Source organism: Erithacus rubecula (genome assembly GCF_903797595.1).
Source record: "Erithacus rubecula genome assembly, chromosome: 5".
Lineage (NCBI taxonomy): Eukaryota > Metazoa > Chordata > Aves > Passeriformes > Muscicapidae > Erithacus > Erithacus rubecula.
Genome location: NC_136687.1, coordinates 3,930,958 through 3,947,513, shown reverse-complemented (window position 1 = coordinate 3,947,513; position 16,556 = coordinate 3,930,958). Strand labels below are relative to the sequence as shown.

At 42.2% G+C, this 16,556-nt stretch overlaps 1 protein-coding gene across 1 annotated transcript; it reads left to right on the top strand.

The window, feature by feature from the left end:
• Positions 1 to 146: 146 nt before the first annotated feature.
• Positions 147 to 16,087, top strand: SUCLG1 (succinate-CoA ligase GDP/ADP-forming subunit alpha). Its single transcript, XM_079306071.1, has 9 exons — positions 147 to 293; positions 8,484 to 8,587; positions 9,420 to 9,536; positions 10,632 to 10,844; positions 10,933 to 10,990; positions 13,319 to 13,405; positions 14,056 to 14,204; positions 14,707 to 14,895; positions 15,833 to 16,087. The coding sequence occupies exons 1-9, from the start codon at positions 242 to 244 to the stop codon at positions 15,857 to 15,859; spliced, it is 996 nt and encodes a 331-aa protein (XP_079162197.1). The 5' UTR covers positions 147 to 241; the 3' UTR covers positions 15,860 to 16,087.
• The last annotated feature ends 469 nt before the right edge of the window (positions 16,088 to 16,556 follow it).

The following is a 16,556-nucleotide window of genomic DNA, read 5'->3' as shown; positions in this document are numbered from 1 at the left end:
CTGCAGGGCCTCCCTGCCTTTGAGGGAGTCAACAGCTCCTCACAGCCCCCGTCGCTGGCGGTGTTTAAGGACAGATTGAAGTGTCCGTACTCTGCCGGGTCGCGGCTCGCACCCGCTGATCCCGGTCCCTTCCCCGCCCTCACGGCCCCCGTGCCTACAACTCCCAGAATGCCCCGCGGAGCCGCTTCCGCCGCCGGGGCGGGCCGAGCTCGGGGCCGCCGCCGTCATTGCGGACGGGACGATGTCTCGCTGCAGCCCCGCCGCCGCCCGCCTGCTCGGCCGCTTCCTCCGCCGTGAGTACCGGGCCGGGCCCTGCCGGCCCCGCCGCGGGGGCCGCGGGCAGCGCCGGGGCCGGGCCGGGCCGGGCAGGGCGGGGGCCGGGCAAGGTCACGGCGGAGCGCGGCCGGGCGCGCTCGGCCCGCGGGCAGCGGGCGGGACTCGGGGTGTCCCGGGGATCCCCGCCCGCTCCCGGCGCCGCTCCCGGCCCTGCTGGGCGTTCGGAGCGGGGCAGGGCACGCCTGGCTGCCTGCGAGCCGTCTGTAAATGGAAGCTTTGCCGTGGAGGGTGGCGGCACGGAGAGGTTCTCGGTGTTGTAGCCCCGGAAAGGCTCCAAAGGGCAGGGGCTGGGGCTGGGGCTGGTCACTGCGAGGGCTGGAGGCCTCGGCAGGGCTGGAATTCCCTGTGGTTTTAGCACAGCGTGCTAAAGTTCTTTTTATTGCCGAGAATAAGGTTATAGGCTTCCCTTTGTGGAGAACACGAGCAGCTCGAAACATTTAATGTGTATTGTTCCAAACATCACAATGAAAAATTATGTGCTTTCTTTCCAGTGTACGTTGTTTTGTTTTTTTTTTTTGTTTTGTTTTGTTTTTTTTATTGTTTTTTTTTTTTTTGGTTGCATCCTCTTGAAGAGGTGACTTGTAGTGAGAGAACAAGGGTGGTGGCCTCAAGGTGAAAGAGAGTAGGTTTAGATTGGATATTAGGAGGAAATTCTTTATGGTGAGATAACTGGAATGAATTTCCCAGAGAAGCTGTGGCTGCCCCATCCCTGGACACATTAAATGCCAGATTGGATTGAGCTCTGAGCAGCCAAACCATTGAGCAAGCAAACCAAACTCTGAGCATTCCAACCCAAACCATTCTGTGAGATCAGTGTGGGTATGCCCAGGCACAAGAGCAGTTACTAGGACTCTTAACAGAGGAATTTGTGCATTAATGTGGTTCTTGTAGCTGAAAATGAACGAACAAACTTAAACCTACCTCATTTGTCTGCATACAAAGTGTTTTATCTGGGTGGGATGGTGACTTGCAGGTCAGGTAATGTGATCTCACAAGCACAGGCTGGTCTGAGCAGTTCCTGTGGCACCACTGTCCAGGTGGGTGTCCATTCCTGCCTCTTGTTCTCCACAAGCAATATCAGAAAACTGTTTATGCTGTTAATTTCTGCCACTTCAGCTTTTTGAATTGGCTCCCCTGGGCTCAATAAGAATTGGTTCTGATGGAGGGAACAGATGGGAATGTAGCACCTTCCAATTTAGTTTAATTTATACTCCCAGCAAAGCTACTCTTGGGTGCAGTTTTATGTGTTAAAACCCCACATTTTTCCCGTTACAAATAGCAGTAAGAGATTCGGGGAATAGTTATTAAAATTAGTTTGAGGGGTAGAAAGGAGGAAGAAATCTAAGTAGCTCAAGAAGTGTCTTTTTGCAGCTGTTCATGAAGTCTCTTGCAGAAACTCCTGCAAAATGAAATAGTCCTTCAATGGAAATCTTTGGTTTGATACTCTCTATCCCTTAAAGACTGCTGAAACCTTAAATTTGTACATATATTTTCACTAACAGTTAGCATCTGCTTCTCTTAGTGATTTGTAATGAGTATCCAGTGTGTTCTGTTGCAAAAGAGATGCAAACCTTGTTTTTGTTTGTGCATTGCTGAAGGAAACATGCAGGGTGTGTATCCCTAAGGCTGGGATCAGGAAGTTGTGGAAATGGAGTATAAAATCTGTCAGTGAGTGGTGAGTGCTGCTCAAAGGTCAGCTCAGAGCACTGCTGGTGCATGGACAGGCTCAGGAGAGACCCCTGCTTGTCCATTTACCCTTGAAGAGTTTTTGTGGGCATCTGAACTGACTGGAGAGTCAGGATTAGGGGTTCCACCTCCTGGATGTGTTAGAAGGCTTTGGAGAGCTCTTAGATTAAAAGATTACAGTAATTATGTGAGTAACCCTGGCAAAGGATTGCTGCAGGAATAACAACCCAGTGAAGAATTCCTTAATTGTTTTTATGTCAACAGTATGGAGGGAGGAAAGCTCACAAACCTTTCCCTTCTCACATTCTTGGTGGAGGATACCTGGGGAAAAGCAGCTTGTTGACTTACAAAAAACCAGGGGATTTGTACTGAGGAGAGACTTTGATTAGGAAAGAGAGATGTGTTCAAAGAACTGAATATTTTTTGAATGTAATTTCCCATTAGTCCTGGATTTGTTTTAATGTGATGGGTGTAGTGTAGGCATTACATCTGCCCTTCAGAGCTTGATTAATTTACTTAATTCCTCAACTCCTATTTCATGGCCACAGATCTAAGTTTCCATAATTAACAAGAATTTGGCAAGAGAAGGGTGAGAGAAGAGAACCTGGGGATTGATAAACAGGAATCCTCAGAGTGCATAATCCCCTTAAACAAAGGAGTAAGGTATTTTGGACAATCCCTCAATAGCATGAAGAATTCTTTGTTCATCAAGGAGCATTCTCTGCTAGTGTAACTGATAACTTGAGTTCTGGGGATGTGTTTATACTCTTCTGCACTGTCAGGAGCTCCCCAGAACTGTTCCTCTTGTGTTTCCTCAGACCTTGCATTTGTTAGCAGAGGAAGGAGAAAGGAGATGGTCATAAAAATGTAAAGTAAACACGTAGAAAATATTGAGAGGAATTCTGATGAGCAAGCTGAAGGCCCATAACTGATGAGAAATAAAGGGGTTGGGATGTGTGTGGAGGGTAAAAAGACACAGCATTTTAAGTAGCACTCCTCATACCTCAGTCCTTCCCTGAGTTTCCCCTGCATTGGCCTCCATTTTCCCCACTTACATTGGAGCTCCTATGATTTCTAAGGCTTTCTTCTCTCCTTGCATAGGTTATAGAAAAAAAAAAAAAAAAGAGTATCTTCCATCATCTCCAAGGTCTGTGGCTATTTCAAGGAGCAATAGAGAAAGAATTTCAGTCTTCTGGCAATGTAGGTGCCAGCTCAGGTTGTTGTGGAGAGGAATCTGCTGTTTCACCTTGCTTTTGTACTGGCCTTGTTTTATGAGCAGCCTCAGATGCTACCTCAGCTTTCAAATTTCCTTATTCTTTTGGTTTGGGGTAAATATGGGTAAGAAGGAGACACTTTGATTGGATTTGTGTCCATAGGAAATCTTCCAAGAAGCCCTGAAAATAGTGAGTTTTGAGCTTTGTATAGTTTGGATGAAGGATTCAGCCTTTAGTATCTGTGCTGTCACCTAGTTTGCACAACCCAAATAGGGAAAGGCTTGGACTAGATGACCTCTAAAGGTCCCTTCCAACCCAAAACATTCTATGGTTGCATGAAATGCAGCTTGAGTTGCATTGCTTTAAATGAGATTTGTACCTGAGAGGTGTTGCTACTCAAGGAGAGCCTGAAAACTCAGTGTAAATGGTATTTAAATACCCTGTGTGCTTTAACATACCTTGTAAATGGATCAGTTTTCTTTTTAACATGTCAATTCCTCTTTGGACTCCATGATAAATATAGGGTATTTTTCTAGAAAGGCTTGTAAACTGTAATACACAAGTGAGTTTTAAGTCCTGCATGAGCCTAGGGATTGGGAGTTTTTTTCCCAAGAGGTAAATGAGGTGGATTTTCCAGGTATTTGCACTGCAGTGAGTTCAGCTCTTGGCTGGGGCCTTGTTGCCTGGAAATGCCAGAGTAACCAGCAGCACTGTGTGGTGTTGGAGCAGCTCTGTCCCTTAGTTTCTAATAAGGTTTCTTGACTGTTAAACAGCTTGTGTTCCATATACAGGCTTATGCCCCTTGCTAAATTTAGATACTGCTTTTCAAATCTCCTCTGAGACAGCAGGGGTTGGGTACTTGAGCAGTTTTCATAACTGCTTGGTTTTCCTGTACAATGGACCAAAGTAGGCTCTTGCCACAGTACAACTCACTTTTTAGCTATGTAAATTAAAGTACTGAAAAGCCAAAACAAATGCATCTTGTTATTTGAAACCACAGACTGGACAGGGGTGGAGCAGAAATTAATCTTGTGCCTGGGAAAGATTGTCTAGTCTCTCATTTTTTTAATACACTTTACTAAAAGTCTCTTACAGGCCTTTGCTAGAGATGGTAATGTTAACTTAGAACTGTGACTTGACAAAATACAACATTTCCCCCGTGCTTTTGGGAATTTGATAAGATTTGTCCTTATTCTCTGACTTCATCTGGAGCCTTCATGTTTTAAACTTGCCCTGTGAGCATTAAAATAACATCACCAATGGGCTTGGCCTTGCTGAAGAGTATTTTTTTTTTCCATTTTTTTTCCCTCCAGTCTTCATGAAACAGCATGCATTTACACCTTAGCACCCAGAATTATTTTTTTGGTAGTAAAATCAATTGTCTGGATGGGTTTGGAAGTTGCAAAGCAGGTCCTGGGTGGAAGTTGAGACTTGGCTTCTATTTCTGACTCATACCTGCTGAGAATTTGGGCATGCCATTTCCACTTTCCACCTGTTTCCTTCTCATCTTGTATCTGTCTTAACTATTGGAATTGCCAGCTGCTTGCACCCAGGACTTGCTGTTTGTGCCAGGTGGAGCAGAACCTCATCCTGACCCATGGCCTCTGCTGATAACTGGGGCAAACATTGCTGCTGCAGGTGGGGCCAGGAACACAAGTACAGAACTGTATCAAACCAGATTAAAAACCCCTGAAACTCAGACTCATCCAGCCCAGAGATTGCAAGGTGATTTTTAGGTTTTTTTTCCCATAAATTACTTCAAAAATATATTGCTCTCCAGACATTTGCCCATGCTAAACTGTCTGTCTATGGAGACTACAAATGGCTCTAATCTATAGCCAGGATTTTGGAACTAGCTGTATTTTCTCTGAAGGAAGGCCATACAATAGTGTAAGAAGCACATATGGTTTTCAAGGGTAAATCCATCCAAAGCTTCAATTCTAAGCTGTGGTTTAGATATCAGTGCCTATTTTTTTTTTTTTTTATAGTTTAGAAAATACTCAGAAGCTTTTTATCCTTGAAAAATACATTTATACAGTCTTCTGAAAATGGAGGATTCACAAACTTAAGCTTTCAAAAACATTTTTCTGCAATATTATAAATATCTGAAAATAGATCTGGAATGAACAGTTGAACTGGGAGTGTAGAATTGCTGTAAGGTGTAGAGAATTGTGAATATTTGTCAATTTGTCAACAGCAAAGAGACTCCACAGTCTCCCTCACTGGAGATATTCAGGAGCCATCTGGACACAATCCTGTGCAATGTGCTGTGGGATGACCCTGCTTGAGCAGGGAGGTTGGAGCAGCTGACCCACTGTAATCCCTTCCAACCTGAACCATTCTGTCATTTTTATTCTTACTTTTTTGAAGCACTGAAATTGCTCAGTGACAGATAACCTGGCTAGCAAGCATCCCTCTCTTACTTTGCAGGTGGATTTGTCAATGGTTGGGCACAGACTCTGTAAAACTTAGGTCTGAATCAGTTTATGTTGCCTGTTTGTTCTTTCCCCTTGCAGGCCCCTTTCCAGTCATGTATTCCCATTCTGGAAGCCAGGAGTGTTCTCCAAGGCCTCACTGGTGGTGAGGGCTGGAACAGCTCCTTCCCAAGGGGGATCATCCTCTGCTCATCTCAGGGATTGCCTGAGTGGCTGGGCTCAGATAGATCCATTCCCTGCTCTCCTGACCAGATTCCAGCTGCTCCTGTTTCTGTTTTCTCTCTCTTTTGCTGGAGGCAGGCTGTTCTTCACCAGATGTGCCTTTGAGCTGATGCAGGTGCAGGGCCTTGCAGCCCTGCCTAGGAAGGCCAAGTCCTCAACTGAGGACAAAGATCATCCTGTGCTGTTTTCTGTAGCAGTGGCTTCTCTCTCCCCTCCCACAGCCACCTTGGTAACCCTATTCATTAAATCTCAGACATATTTTCATAAAATCATAGAATCACAATATGATTTGGCTTGGAAGGTGACCTTGAGTATCATCTTGCTCCAACCCCATTCTATGGGCAAGGACCTTCCACTGGCCCAGGTTGCTCCAAGCCCCATCCAGCTTGGCTGGAACACTCCAGGGATGGGGCAGCCACAGCTCTGGACAACCTGTGCCAGGGCCTCACCACTCTCACAGTACATTTTTTTTTTCCTAATAACCAATTTGAATGTGCTCTTTTTCACTTTGAAGCCATTCCCCCTTGTCCTGTCATTACAGGCTCTTGTCAATAGTCTTGCTGCCTCTTTCCTGTAAGTCCATTCAGGTACTGAAGGGAATTGAGTCACCCCAAAGGTTTCTTTTTTTTAGGCTGAACAATCCCAGTTCTCTCATCCTTTCCTCATAGCATCCCCATAGCTCCATTCCTCTCATCAGCTTCCTGCCCTCCTCTGGACTCTCCACCACCTCCATGTCCTTCCTGTGCTGTGCCCCAGATCTGGCCACAGCTCTGCAGGTGGGTCTCACCTGAGAGGGGCAGAGGGGCAGAAACCCCTCTCTTGACCTGCCCACCCTGCTTTGGATGCAGCCCAAGATACAGTTGGCATTTTATGACTTTTCTTAAGGATTTCACATGGATTTTGGCTGTTACTGTCTTGGATTCTCTGGCATAACAAGTTCTTCAACAGTGTTTTTGAGATTTGGGTTAAATCTCTGCAGGTCATTAAACTGAAGTGCACTTTGCCACTTCCCTTACAAGTTTACTGCATCCTAGTCTGTGCCTTTCTGTATGGAGCTTTACTCTGTGTCCATGTGGAGCTGAGGATTTGCTGCAGCTTCTAGAGAACAGCAGGAGGTGGCTGGAGTTAGACCCTGGATTTTGCCAGCACTTTCTAAGAACAAAGACTAGGTGTGTGTAGGCTGTTTCTAGCATGGTTTGGTTTTTCTCTTCACTCCATTGAATATAACTGAAGCATTAAAGCAGTGTAGCACTAAACTTTAGTTGGCAAGAGAGAACTGTGTAGCTCTGTGAAGGAAATGTGTATGTGGATCTTAAAAAGTTTCTGCATGTTTACTAACCCATAGAAATTCTGTTATTATAATAATATATCTTAAGAAATTCTGTGCATTATCATAAGAATACTTTTTCACTTCTTTCTCCTTAAAAGCTTTTACTCCTTTCTTAAAAAGAAAAAAGTATTCCCTTGTTCAGACGTGCCTGAGTATGCATATAGAATAGTCTGGAGACCATGATTCAGGATCTGTTACTTTGATTTCAGTTTCACTATTTGCTTCCTTAAGTCTTAGTTGCTAAAGTTTTAAAAGACCTAAATGGGTAGATAATAACATATTGGTGTATGTACTGGAGATTGTGGATTAGGATTGTCCCTTCCCAAATTCACTCCATGTATAAATTAAGATTTTTATGTCAAACACTTGCAGGGAGTAAATTGGTTTTGATGCCCTCAAAACTCTGGTGTTTGAAAAAGCATATGGTAATAAACTTAGATGTGCATTCTCTTATACCAGAAGCCTTCTCCCTTCTCATCTCAGGCTTTCTTCTGTGGTAGCATTCTGTGCATTTGCTGTCATCATTCCTTTCCCTTCAGCACAGATGGAGTCATCTTTGGCTTTTTGTTGCCAACACACATTATGCTCTTTTTCTACAATTGTATTGTGTTGTTTTCTTCTCTCAGCAGCAGAGTTTGAGAACTAATTGAAAATCACTCTAGTGGAGTATTGGAAGAGCTGTGGTTCCTCACGAGCCCAAATGTGTGTCCAGCAGTGATGCCATGGCTAGGAATCTGTTGGAAAAAGATCTCCTGCTGTCTGTCTTACTTGGCATCAGGTTTTTCTTGGGCTGAGGGACCCTTGAGGGCTCAGTGTCTCTTACTGTCTGTGCTCTGTTCACAGGAGGTGTTGCATAGTATCAGTGTTGTAACAGCCTCTGGATATGGGGATTTTAGTTCTGCTCTGTCACTTTGCAGAATATCTGAGAAGATAAAAACCTGACAAGAGCAGTGCTTAGGAATGTTTCTGTGTGCCAGGAGGAATCCTTGTAACGAGTCCTCAATCTGAGAAACCTCTCCTAATTTCTAGTAAATTGAGTAATTGACAAAATAGGGTGAGCTATTATAATACAGGTGTTTAATGTCTTAGAATGACAAGCACTGAATGAGGGTCCAGAGCTGCTTTTGAAAACATGAGCTGCTCATGATTTTTTGACAAAAGCATTGATTTATATGCAATTATTTGATTGGACATTTTTTGACTCAGATTTTACCAAAGGAGTGGATTAATGGTTTGTGCTTTCTTCTCTTTTCTCTCCAGTTCAACAGAATGGAGTCCGACACTGCTCCTACACAGCATCCAGAAAAAACCTGTATGTTAACAAAAACACAAAGGTTATCTGTCAGGGTTTTACAGGCAAACAGGTATGTTTATTAATCATTCCTTCTATCAGTCTTTCAGTCAGAAAGTTAGTTGCTCAGACAACATAATTATATATGAAATGGATTATGTACTGCCTTTGTGTTGATAGGAATCCAGACTTCACCATTAGGAGGATCCCTTCAGCACTGTAGTTTACATTCTTTGGCCCAAATACTTGTGTTCAAGCACAAGCTTGAAAGTTGGTTTTGAGTCATCTATTATAGTGCTTTTCATTTTTGTTTTTCATATTTTATACAGCTGAAAGGGTTCCTTTGTAAAAGGCTCTTTTTAAAAAAGTGCAAAAACTCGCCCATTTTCAAAGTGCTTCTTTCACAAATGCATTTCAATATCAATGCCTATGAATGAAATTTCTGTTTTTATTTCAGGATATGTAATAATTTTCTGAGATTCACTTTTAGACGCTTGCAGACAGAAGGCTGCTTTTGTAAAACTATCAGCATGGATGAGCATGCTAATTTCTTCTATTTCACTGTAGTGTTTGTCATCTTCCACACTTGTGGAAAAGAAACTGTGGCTGCTGTGTCTGCAGGTGTGTTAGCAACACACAACAGAATACCCTTTAGCATGGAACTACAGTGCTCTGATTGAAAAATAAAAAAGAGCATATTAGCATGTTCCAAATGCATTTAAAACATGTGGATGCACTCTCCAAAATATCTGATTTTATATATATGTGTGTAGTGGAAACTTTCCTTCTTATTGCAAATTTTAGTGATGTAAATTGCCTTCAGAATTATAGATAGCATCAAACTTTTTGGTTAGCTTTATTTGCTATAATGTGCCTTCTAACTTCACTTATTTTCTCTCTCACAGGGCACCTTTCACAGCCAGCAGGCATTGGACTATGGCACCAATCTAGTTGGAGGAATTTCTCCAGGGAAAGGGGGAAAAACTCATCTAGGTCTGCCTGTGTTTAATTCTGTGAAGGAGGTAATTTTTAGCAGTGACTGGAGGGCACAGAGTTTAATGGTGCTGAAGGGCTCCTTATTTCATTGCTCACACTGGAGAGAGAAATACTTGAGCTGTGGATGTCACTGGGCAAAGAGTGAAATAGAAGTCTTGTAAAAAAGGGAGCATTCAGGGTGGTCAGGCACGAGTTTGGCATCCACTGTGAAATTCACAGAGTCTGGGTACACTTGCTTTATGAATGCAGATAGTTTCTGATTGATTCTGCTCTGCATGATTAATTTTTTGCAAATCGTTATGTAAGAGTATTTATGATGATGATCATGGGGTAGATCCTTTCCAGACAGTGGTCAATTCTCAGTTTCCTGGTTGTGTCCCATCTTTAGAGAATTTAACACTTTCTTAGTATAACCACTTAATTAGTGGTTTGTCTGGAGTTTCTTCTGCCTTCACTCAGAGCCAGGACTGAAAAATACACGAACAAAATGGATTTTCTCATGTTTGGGCTTGGTTGTTTATTAAATCTTATCAAAAGTAACAAAGTTTAGCAACACTTCTAGCCACCAGCTAGAAGTGAGCAAAATGGACCCAGATCCAGCTACTACAAAGGTCTCTTAGAGCTGGACAGTCTAATAGAAAAATAACTCCTATATTATTTATACTTTTTATCCAATAACTAACTTCCCATGATCTTCAGTGTGGCCCTAATAGTCTCACCAGAAACAACCTGAAACCATGAAGAAGAAGGAAGATGAACACCAAAAGAGATACCACCCAAAATCCCCTATCTTGTCCCATACCTATATTACTATATTACAAAAATCTCAAATTCCAAACCCTTCACCATGTGAAATCACACACTTCTATTTAACTGATTTTAACTCGCATCACTCAAATTTGGAAGCCTTCACCAAGGCCTCAGGTCACAAGCAAGGGGGTACAGTGCCAGAAAACACAGAAAGCTCAAAACACCCAGGTTTCTGGAATCCAACAGCTTAGATTACAACGAATGGATCCATATCCTGAATTCATGCCTGAGAATGGATGTTTTTTAAATGACTTATCATTAAATGACTTGTCACTGAACACGCCATGTGCTTTTTGCTGCGTCCCTTGCAGGCCAGAGAAAAAACAGGTGCTTCAGCCACTGTCATCTACGTGCCTCCCCCGTTTGCTGCTGCTGCCATCACCGAGGCCATCGATGCAGAGATGCCCCTGGTGGTTTGCATCACCGAGGGCATCCCCCAGCAGGACATGGTGCGCGTCAAGCACCGGCTGCTGCGCCAGAGCAAGACCCGCCTGGTGGGCCCCAACTGCCCCGGCGTCATCAATGTAAGTGACCTCTGCCTTTGCTCCCAGGCTCAGCTGTTCCCAGTGCTGCTTGGAATGTTCCATCTGACTTCTCCCACTCTTTCCTTAGCCTGGAGAATGTAAAATTGGTATCATGCCTGGTCACATTCACAAGAAAGGAAGAATTGGTGAGTTTTTGAATATTTATGCGTCGTCTAAAATGCAAGTTTGGTGCTCTAGTGTTCTTCCTGGTGAGGCAAGGCACGTGCTGCTTTGGAGAGGGTTGATAACACTTTGGGACAGCTTGTCTGTTCTCAGTTTGTATGTGAATTTTAGCATTATCAATACTGAAGGCCCAGAATGGGAATTCTTCCGTACTAGGCTCTGGGTGCTGATGGTAGAGGTGAAGCAATTGGGAATTCCTGCAGGAAATGTGATTGTCTTGGTATCCTCAAAGGAGAGCCTTGAGGAAACTTGAATTTTTTTGGGATTTGAGAACACTAAGCTCTCCAACACTGTTTTTTCCAACAGCTTGGCTGCTTGGGACTGAGATTCTACTCTTCTAGTGATCTCAGAACTACAGCAAAGAGAAGAGACTGTGGATAAGTTTATAACATAGTTTAGGCAACTATGAAACCATCACAAGTGGAAGTGACAAATATACCAAATTTTCAGGCAGTGTGGTAAAGGGCAGGAGAGCAGTGACTTGTTCACAATCAGTGTTGGTCACACCCCTGTGTGTAATGAGTTACCTGTTACATGCAAGTCTCTTCTGACTTCTGTCAGCTCCTTGTTGTAATCTAGAGAAATAACAACCTGATTTCTTTTTCCAAATAATGCAGTTCAGGAGCTGTAGAGAAAATTCTTCTGAAATGTACTTTTGTACTTAGGCAATAAATATGTCAGAAATATGGTTGTAAACAGCACATGCTGCTGTTGCCTGTCAGCAAGGAAACCAGTTTCACTTGATCACAGTGTCCTTCACAGCATTTCCATTTTGATGGAAAGTGTGTTTGTTGTAGGAAAGCCTGTTCAATCCTGTGATGCTACAGGGACTCAGTGCAGTTTTGCTTGCATGAGGAACTATCTCTGCTGCAAAATCTCTTCTGACTTGAGAATAGACTGCACCTAGGGAATGCTGGAAGATGTGTTAACACTCATCTGCTCCAAGATGTGTTCCACCTCCAGCTTTCACAATTCCCATAAACCTGGAATTGAAAAATTAAATGACTGCAGTTAATGCCCTTTATAAAAACCACTGAGACATTGCTCTGTGACTGTAAAAAGTAACATCAACCAATGTTGCCTTGAGCTCTCTTCTGAATCAAAGTTCTGTTCGGATTTTCTAAATATATACAAGAAATGTGTTGTATCAGAATCTGAATGCAAGGCACATCAAGTATAAAAGAATATTTAAAATCTTGAGTCCAGTAGCTCTGCCATTGCTGGAAATCTCTTCAATGGTGATCCAAGAATCAAGGAATACAAATGTAGATTTGCCACCCTGCTGGTTTCATCTGACGTGTGACCTTTGGTGATGTGCTCTCCAGCTTTCTGTTACTGTGAGGCATCCAATAATCATCTGAATATACTGTGATTCAAGGTATAAAAATAGCCACAGTCTTTGGACTTTCATCTGTAACTTCTCTGAGGCAATCTGATCTTAGTGGTAAACAGGGAGGCCTTTTCAAACATATCAAGAGGAAAACCCTGTGTTAGAACATGTCTGAGCTGGCCAACAGTATAAATAGTTGATAAAATTAAGATTATTAGTCTAGAGGTGTATTTTCTCCTCTGTTCATGCAATGTATGTGTTGTTATATTCCTTGTTATATGGCTTGAAGCTGATGGAAGATAGTGTCTGTTTTTCCTGAAAATCTTTCCTTTTATAGTGTTAACAGAAGCTTTGACTTGAAAAAAAAAAGAACCAAAAGCCATGCAAATATTTTGCCCCTGCTCTGAGCTCTGTGCTACCTCCCATCCTGAATTTAAAACTGGGGTTGTGGTCTCTTGTGATGATGTAATGTAAATGCCAGATGTATTCTGTAGAGCAGCAACAAATACCTTTATAGTGATAAACTTGCACTTGTGCAGCATTTTTTCTGTTCTGGAAGATTTCTTGTGTGCCTGGCCGTGCAGGGGATGTGATTAATACAGAATTCTTTTGTTAACTGTTGAGCTGCAACTCTGTTTCAAGTCCAGTGCATCAGCAACTCACATGCAAGATAAGAAGTATTTTCTTTTATTTGTTTTTCAGTTTTCTTTCCTGGTAAGGCTTTAGTGTGCTAAAAATATTATTGACTTTCTGGGCAGCTTTAGTCCATTGACAGTTAAGTGTCAAAAGGTGAAAACCAAGAAACAGTACAGAAAGAATCTTACAGAGTGTTTTGGCAAGGACAGCTGGAAAACCTGGAATCTCATCTTGTTTATTGAGGTGATTTTCATTACTGTAAGAACAGCTGCCTCTAGTTATGTGCTGTGTTAGTGGTAAGTTTATCTTCTTTTCTCTCCTCCAGGTATTGTATCAAGATCTGGAACCCTGACATATGAAGCTGTTCATCAGACAACACAAGTTGGGCTGGGGCAGTCTATTTGTGTAGGTAGGTTCTCCCAGAATCAGGCTGTTGGACCTAGACTAATCTGCTTTTTCTTCACAAGCCTAATCCAAAATAATTCCTTTTTGCAAGTAGAGTTTGCTGAATGGCAGTTGTGTTGAGAGGTGGGATCCCTATGTGCTGTGAAGAGTACATTTGCACATCAAGTTAATAAAAGCCTTAAAACCAGCTTTGAGCAGAGAACTGCCAGCAGATATGATGTCAGTTTGGGAAGAGACTGTCCCAAGAACTTTAGTATTATAAAGGATTAGGGCATTCTTTGGCATTTACTTGGATGTGTTAAGTAAATTCAGTTTTCTTACACCAAAATTGTGGAGCTGGAGTCTTGGTCCTGCTGTGTTCATAATATTTTGTTTATGGTTTGAAAGGTGAACATTCAGAGATGAAAGCTTTCTGTAAAATGTGGGGGAGCTATTTGGAGCAGGAACTTGACACACTCTGAATTGGGTAGAGCCTTCAGAGTTGCCTGTCATATGAGCCTTTGGGAATACCCCTCATGCTGAAATTTACTTTTTAACTTCTATTGTAAGTGCAGTATTTTTCTCTTGAGTTACTCTTTTTTTTTTTGGGGGGTTTTTTCTTTTTTTTTTTCTCTTCTTTTTTTCTTTTCTTTTTTTTTTTTTTTTTTTTTTTTGGTATTGGAGGTGATCCCTTCAATGGAACTAATTTTATTGACTGCCTTGATGTCTTCCTGAAGGATCCTAATACTGAGGGGATCATATTGATTGGGGAGATTGGAGGAAATGCTGAAGAAGATGCAGCAGCATTTTTAAAGGAAAATAATTCTGTAAGTCTTAAAACACCTTGCTTCCAGACACTTTGATAGTTAGCCAGCTTCTTTTGCACATCAAGGAGAACTCAGTTCAGTCTCTCTTCTCTATTTACAAAAAAACACAGTCATGAGTTTTTTGAGAGAAAGAATTGAAATTAAGGGTGTTGTCGAGGTTGGACTCAGTGATCTTAGAGGTTTTTCCAGCAATATTCTGTGATTCTGTGAACTGGTGATCAGTGTCAATTTTAGAATTTTATTCCTGTAGTTTGTAGTGATTTTTTTTTGTTTTGTTTTTTGTAGTATGTACAGGTCTGTAGAAAGATTCAAAGTTTGTTTGTTTCTGGTTTATGACGATTATCAGCAGAGCAGGTACTCCACACTCCTTTATGCTCTGTGAGCTGTTTAATAACTTTGCCTGACGAGCTGATACTTCAATAAAAACCCCCAAATGAACAATTTGCCAGCTGGAGCTGCCTTTCCTCTCAGCCTCCTGCAGGTGCCCCTTTCTGTGTTGCAGGGCCCCAACGCCAAGCCCGTGGTGTCCTTCATCGCCGGGCTGACGGCTCCTCCGGGCCGGCGGATGGGCCACGCCGGAGCCATCATCGCTGGGGGAAAGGGGGGAGCCAAGGAGAAGATTGCAGCCCTCCAGAGTGCAGGGGTGGTGGTCAGCATGTCCCCTGCCCAGCTGGGCAGCACCATCTACAAGGTTGGTTCCTCAGGCATTGCCTCATCCAGAGCGAGAGGCCGCTTTGGAGGGAATATCAGCTGGGAGTGCATCTCTTAGCCAGAGCTACTCTGAACTTAAACATAAGAACTCTGTTGGCTGGACAAGCTGAAATTACTACATAAAAGATATATGCACACAGTTGTATTTACTGTTGTTTTATAGAAAAGTAAATGTAGTTAAATAGAGAAGAGATTACATTCTACTTTCAAGCGTTGCTAGTTGTTGAAATTGTTTTCTGGATGCAAAGAGCCTGAATTAATGTAAAGTATGAGAACATTATTTCTAAGTAGGTTATTTGAGGAAGGAGAACCTTGGCATATAATTCAGAGTTATGGTTGAATATATGCAGCTGAAAAAATAAGGTGTAGAATGGGATTATTTGCATTTTACTTAATTCATATCCTAAAAAGGGATTGCTTCACAGCTAGAGGAGATGCATAATTCAGCTCTGTTAGGTATTTTTTGTTTCCTGTGGTGACTGTATAGCACAGCATCTCCACAGGCTGCTGTGGGATTCTTCCTTTCTTCTGTTGTGCTTTTACTTTTCATAGTGAAATGAAAATTGTGATTTTATTGCTTCCCTGGTTTGAGTCCTTTACTGTAAGGATTCTACTGCAGTTCTAATGCAGAATTGGTGTTTTTCAAGCCTGTTATGCTCTGTCTGGGAGCAAATGGTTCCTTGACAACATTGCAGTCTGGCTTTCCAGAGCTGGCTTGTTAATGTGAGGTGGGAGAATGCTCAGTTTCCTTTCCCCTTACTTGCACACTTTATGTTTTTTATATTTTAATTTTTAATACAAATTTTTTAATTCTTAACATCAGATTTCCTAAGATACATACAAAGTAATTTGAAATAGAAGAATAATAGAAACATTTTCTGTTTTCCCTGCTGGTAACATCTGTGTGCTCTTTGCAGGAGTTTGAGAAAAGGAAATTGCTGTGAGAGAAGACACTTTGGAATACTTTCTCCAAAACACCAGTGCAGCACCAGGCCTCTGCTTATTTTTTGTCTGCTAATCTTCAGTTGCCCCAATGACTTGCCATTGGTCAATGAATTGGACTTGGAAGCCATAAACCTCCTGGCTAAACCTGTTTTGGTGTCTCCTTGTTTCCAGACATTGTCACCCTATTGTAAATCACAGCAAATTAATAAATCTATTACTAAATCTGATCCATCTTTTGAATTCCTGAAGCAGAGCTGTTCCTTTGGTCATCATAAACAAATTTTTTTTAACTTAAGCACTGCCCCTTTTTAAGGTAAAGTTGCTTTTAAGGATCAAGGCACTGATTTCATGCACATATCACACTTTGCTGTTTTTAAGAAGTGCAGTGCTGCTGGTTCATTGCTGGCCAGTACCTTTGAACAACAGCCAGAGCTTCTGTCCATTAAACCAAAGCTGCAGCATCTGAAGGGGCTGGTGCTGATCCACATAGCTGGATATGCCTGAGGTCCAGACTTACTCTTCAAGGCTGATTAGCCATGTACAGTGCAGTCCTCTACTGGCAAGGAATTCTGTTTGTTGTGTATAGAGATGGTATGGTTATTGATAAAAATTAATATAATTTCACATGCAAAATATATATTCAAAATTGTCTGTAACTATGAAGATTATTTGGTCTTTAGCTGATGTTACCCTGAT